The 6,049-nt window shown below is 37.9% G+C and overlaps 1 protein-coding gene across 1 annotated transcript in view; it reads right to left on the reverse strand.

Moving 5' to 3' along the window:
- Window positions 1–1,754: 1,754 nt before the first annotated feature.
- phgdh (phosphoglycerate dehydrogenase) overlaps window positions 1,755–6,049 on the reverse strand; it is a 9,290-nt gene continuing 4,995 nt past the window's right edge. Inside the window, exons 7-12 of the mRNA XM_076107911.1 lie at window positions 5,989–6,049; window positions 5,742–5,894; window positions 3,968–4,106; window positions 3,578–3,705; window positions 3,262–3,484; window positions 1,755–2,143 (exon numbers count right to left, since the gene is read on the reverse strand). The exon at window positions 5,989–6,049 is cut by the window's right edge and continues 88 nt beyond it. Coding sequence (XP_075964026.1) covers window positions 1,989–2,143; window positions 3,262–3,484; window positions 3,578–3,705; window positions 3,968–4,106; window positions 5,742–5,894; window positions 5,989–6,049 — 859 coding nt within the window. The 3' untranslated portion in view covers window positions 1,755–1,988. The remainder of the gene's footprint in view (window positions 2,144–3,261; window positions 3,485–3,577; window positions 3,706–3,967; window positions 4,107–5,741; window positions 5,895–5,988) is intronic.

The raw sequence follows: 6,049 nt of genomic DNA on the forward strand, positions 1-6,049 counted from the left end.
TGCACTGTTCACAATCCGTGTTTTGCCTCATTCTTGTCGTTGCCATGGTTTTGAACCCACTTTCAGTGTGGTCAAGGCTTTACCTAATCCTAACCAGGATTAACAGCACAGTGCACGAGATGCACTCCTGCAGGAGATGTCACACAACGAAAGCACAACTAGTCTTATTTTCTGATGATTATACACTAAAGAAAACTAAATACTTAATGGTTTACATTTCTGCCAATAGATCCCCCTAAATGCTACACACTGTTCCTTTAAGTAAAAGTATGTAAGTATAAAGTATTAAAAGTAAAAGGCCAACTTTGCAGAAAATGTCCCCTGTGCCCATTATATTGATTATATATTATATTATTATTCATGCATTAATGTAAAAGCAGGGTTTTACTGTAGTTGGTTGAAGTGGTGCTCAAATGTAACTGATTATTTTCTCCATTAAATGATGGATTGTTTGTTTTGTAAAAACATCAGAAAAAACTGAATTTAAAGAAATGCCGTCATTAAAAGCAGCAAATGTGTATTGCATTAAAAATGACAAACATCAAAATAGTTTATTACTTTTTTTCCTTTTATTAGCTCAAACAATGCAGAGTGGTCACGCACATCCAGGAACTGTTGAAGGCAGGTGCTGCACCAACAATCAAAGCAAACGTTACACACTGTGGCTACCTCAAGAGCTATTTATTTTACTATATTTGTGTTTTCTTTCATAAGATTTTCATGTTTGAATACGGCACTCTTTAATGTAGTAGAGTAGAAAGTGGCATGCAAAGAAAAGACTCAAGTAAAGTACAAGCACATCAAATTTGTACTATAGTACAGAACTTGAGTCAATGTAGGCAACTTATCACTAAAAGACTGTAACCTGTATCTAAATGTCAACAGTCGTATTAACGAATATGTCCATTTTAGAGGACATTCGTATACAGTATTTTACAAATTGTTGGTGGTCCATGTTGTACTAGGTCTTAGTACTTTATACTGTTGGGCAATGATGAAGAAGTACTCAGAGCAGCCCAGCAGCAATACAACAGCATAGAAATACTCTTTTACAAGTTAACATTTTAAAAGTACTAGCATAGAATATACTTTAGATACAAAATGTAAATGTACCGATTATGCAGACTGGCCCATTTCAGAATAAAGTACATTACATTATTGATGTATTAAAATGTATGCATGTTGTATGTGTAAATGTATGTTGCAGATGGTAAAGTTTGGCTTATTTTTCTATATATATATATATATATATATACACTAAATCTTGTGAATTCCACCAAGGGATCAATAAAGTTATCTCCATCCATAATAATAAATAATGTATTTGTTGATTATAGTCAGTATTATTAATCTAAACCTGGACAGTAACTAGCAACATATGTTAAAAAATGAAATGTAGTGGTCTGAAAAGTACAATATTACCCTCTGAATTGTCAAGGAATGAGAGTAAATATACTTAGATACCACCGACCACTGCTGTTGGGTAGTTTTACTGCATCATATTTGACGAGCTTTTACGAGATATCATGTCCCCCTGTACAATGCAAAGTGATCCAAAACTATAAACTTCTGCCTCAACTATAGATTACAAGAAAAGAAACTTTAGTTTTATTAGAAGTTACATTATAGGCTGTTGTATTGGATTGAATTAAACTGTACATGTGTGCTTACTACACTGGCAACTTGGTGGAATACCTCCCCTTTAAAACAAATTAAAAAAAGTGTGAAGTTCACTAAATAAAAACACAATACAATTGTTCTTACAGTGATTTAGTAAGTGTACTTTATTCTACACCTCTGCTTTATAAAGGTCAAACAGCACATGACAGGTAATTTTTAATTCACCTAAACACTGGAATGTTATCAAAATACAAGTTTTGAACTGCAAATGATCAACTTGTAAGTTGTTAGTTGTAAACGCTAAGACCTAGAGGGATCAAGTGTCTTAGACGCTCTTGAAGATTTACACATAGCATTGCTGCTGTCATCTAAATGGTGAGCTGTGCGGCCTCCTTCACCAAAGGCTTCAAGGCACTGAGGTCTGTCGGGAGAGAGGACACCCCCACACAATACCACAGATCCCCAGAGCGCTCTGCGGGAGCACTGAAGGACTGGATCTCCACTCCCTCTGAGGCCAGAAGTCCTAAACAAAGAACAATCGACAAGAGGAAATAGGTGTGATTTGAAAGCAAGAAAAACACGATTATGTCCTTAGAAGTCACAACGCAGTACCAGCTTGCATCCAAATTGAAAGTCTGAAGTCAAAAAAAAAAAAAAAAAAAAAGATAAATAAATAAAAAAAAATAAAATAAATAAATAAATAAATAAATAAATCTAGTTTACAGATTTTGCCTTTCCGACAGCAATGTATGCGTTATTTTGATTACAGTTACTGCAAAATTACCGTCACCATTTACCACTTGAAACCTTAAATCTCTCCTTCAGCTGCTTTAAAGTTAGACACATTTTGTCAACACCATCCGTCAGCATCACAAACGCATAATATACTGCATCTGCCTGTTCCACCGAGAATACATTCAAGCTTTAAGGAGGGTAACTGGCTACAGGAATAATGTGTGTTGCAATATTTACTCTGTTAAAAGTCAACTTTGAAGAAAATGTGTTTGAAAAGTATCTTTATCAAAACCCAAAGTTAAGGACATATGTGCATGTTAAACAAGTATGGGTCTATATTATATATATATATAACAGATAGAGGCTTAAGAGGTTGGCAGATTCAGAAATACACAGCAGAGTCCCATTTGAACTGTACATACTCTGATGATTAAACAGTATTAATTTTCCATGAAATTATGTGACAAATACTCAGAAACAGGAATGGTTGAATTGTATGCATCACCTTAAAAAACAACAACGCTATGATATACTTAGAGGACAAATATGTCCGTGTCCAAAAACTGCCAGAAAATGTCTCAAACAGTAAAGACTACAGTTGTAAAGACAGAGCTCTAAATGGAAAGATTAATATAAGGGTTTAACTGAGGACATTATTTAAGGGTGCGAGTGTAAGCTCAAAGAATGTTGAAGTGTTTGTTTTATATTTTACGTAGCTGAAACTTCCTATGATTACTTGAGATGTCACAAATATGTTAGCCCATCTTAAGATCCATCCAGAGTGTTAATACGGAGACCAACTAGTAGCCATCAGTTTTGTCCTTATTCTAACAACTTCAGTGTTAAAGGATTATTTCCCCCAAATATTAAAGGGCAACGCATCATTTTTAAATTTCTGTTTCTTACCAGCCACTGAGGAGAGGAGCTGCGGACTAGCGGAGGCCTTGAAGAACAGCAGATTCCCAGTGAGAGAGACCGGCTGTCTGAACACACTGTCGCTCAGCTCCAGCAGCACCGGCACGCCACCTTGAACTGAACCACTGGCTTTGAAGCTGCAGCCGTCGGCCTCGATCTCCACCTTACACACTCCACTGGCAGCCCCGTCAGACGCACAGTGGCTCTGGTTTACCTGAATAGTCGATATGAAAAGATTATTTTTCTAAAAAGACACGCACCTCGTTTTTGTCACGTGGCATTTGCAGGAATGAGATCCATGTTTTACCGTGATCCCAGACTCCTTGGCAAGGCTCAGGACGTTGATGAGGTTCGGGCAACAGTCAGATTCATGGTTCAGCAGTCCAACCAGTACTGATGAAGTCATGTAACCAGTGGAGGACTTCATGCAATCCCCTAGTTTGAAGAAAACAGCCCATAGAGTCAACTACCACCACTAGCAAGTGACACATTATAAAGTAAAAATGGTGATTTTGGAAAAACTGAACAGCAAAAAGTGCATCTTCACACTACAACTGCTTTTGTACAACAGTGCGTTCCCCAATCACACCACCAGGGGGAGAAAAAAACCGTTACAACATTATCTTCCTATTATACAACCCCCCCTCCTTAACTTAGACAAACCGGTTAGACCCAGTAGTTTAGACAGCAGTTGTACCTTGAGTAGTGATTTCGACACATTTGAATGGTTTCTTTGAAGTAGTGCAGGACTGCAGCACAGCTCCGACAGCTTCTCCGAGTTTGATCAGTTGGTGAGCATCCTGGGAGAACGTGCTGACCAGAACCGGTGCATTTACCTACAGAAAAAACAAGGACTAAACATGGAATCAGAGAGCTTTTGTGAACTGAATGCAATCACAAACTTGGAAAACAGACGTAACTAAGCATTTTGACACTTTGCAACTTCGTCAATCTTCGCGATCCACCATCACCCTTTTCCAGTAGAGATCCATTTAAAATCGAATTAGTCACTTTCTTATAACGCTCAAGTTTGGTCGAATAACCAGTTCTTGTAAATATTGTGGGTCATCGTTAGATTTTTCCTCATGATGGTGTCTTTTGTCTACTTTCAGACTTCTGAATTCAGAGACGTTAATCATGCTCAGTCAACCAAATGTGTATGTACTGTATGTTTTCATCAAAAGTTTATTCTCGCCCCAAAAAAACAGCAGCAGGCAAAAACAATCACAAGGACAATTTAGTGTTCAATCTTTTTGACCACGTCGCACAATCTTAGAAGATCGTGTGTTGTGATTGAGATCGTTTTGCCAGCTGCTGCCGTTTCCAAAGTAAAGAGTGAACTTTCAGTCAAACTCAAGTCACCATGGATGAGAAAACCTTACATCTACAAATCCATGACTACGTGGCAAACTTCAGATCGTGTGTTATGGCAGAAAGCTCCTGAAACTGCTACTCATGGAACTTGTGGCGAGATACATATTCCAACAAAATCATGAAAACACCTGTTCGAGTAATTTGACTGGAATTACATGGTATTAGTACATAGTGTGACACACGGTATGACACACATGGTAATCCATGTGTGTCCAATATACGTTGTTGACAACGCATTTCCGAACACAAACTTAAGTGACTATAGGATTTGACACAGGAATGTATTCACAATGCAACGGTAAGACGCCTGAATTGTGCATTATTGCCAAAAGCATAAACTAGACTAGTGCATGACAGTAAAAGGCTACTTTGAAGATTAGATTACTTTGGTAGATGTCTCAAGTATCTGAAAATATCAAATTTTCCAAAAATATTAAGTAATAACTTTCAAACAGGAAGGTAAAGAAAGCTAGCAGTCTACAAGAACTGAAGAAGCAGTATTTACATTTGTGTAAAGAATTGTTTCTCCATTTATCTTGTTTTTACTTAGAATCAACAATTAAGAGCAAATTTGCTCTTTCAATATCGTACAATTAAAAAAAAAAGAAGTAAAATAAGAAACTAAGTGCATCAAACTGCATGCACTCGTTTTTTGCTCTGCATTATAATTGTGGAATGGCGAGACAATGGTTAGCTTCCTGCATGATGCTGCTGACACAGAACAGGGGTCACCCGACATGTTGCACCAAAAGAAAAAAAGAAAATCCTTCAAACCTTGTCATGTCGTCATTGAAGTAAAGTTAAGAAAAGCTTGGACTCCGATCGACAACTCAGCCAGTGCAAACAGTTGCACAATGTTCTCTGTGGCTTGTGCTTAAAGATAGCAACTTTTAGACAGAACGCATGCGTTATAAACAGGTGAATTGATTTTTCTTTTTTTAATCTGTATCTCGCGAGTCTCCCCAGCTTTATGGAAGTGCAGCACAAAATGACTGAAGTTCCCCTGTAATAACTTTTTGCAATGACAAATCTCAACAAGTGACAAGTAATTTGTTTGAAAAGGTATTAAAAAAACAAAAAAACAGAGTAGAACTTACGGCTCCAACCAGATTCTTGCCTTTCACCATGTCCACAATCTGCAGAGCGATGTCCTCCCCACAGCGAGCCTGAGCCTCCTTCGTACTGGCTCCCAGGTGAGGACAGCTGATGGCATTAGGATGCTCGATCAATGAGCGGTTCTTAGGAGGCTCCTGTGGCCGAACATAAAACACAAGGTAAGACGTAGGCTGCTGAAACTCTATTAATAGTGATCATAGAAATATGCATTTGCTCCAATGATCTTGCCTCAACAAAGACGTCGAGCCCTGCTCCTCCGCACTGTCCGGACTCCAGAGCTCTGAGGAGA

Source organism: Anarhichas minor, unplaced genomic scaffold (assembly GCF_050575085.1).
Source record: "Anarhichas minor isolate MPS153535 unplaced genomic scaffold, ASM5057508v1 ptg000004l, whole genome shotgun sequence".
Lineage (NCBI taxonomy): Eukaryota > Metazoa > Chordata > Actinopteri > Perciformes > Anarhichadidae > Anarhichas > Anarhichas minor.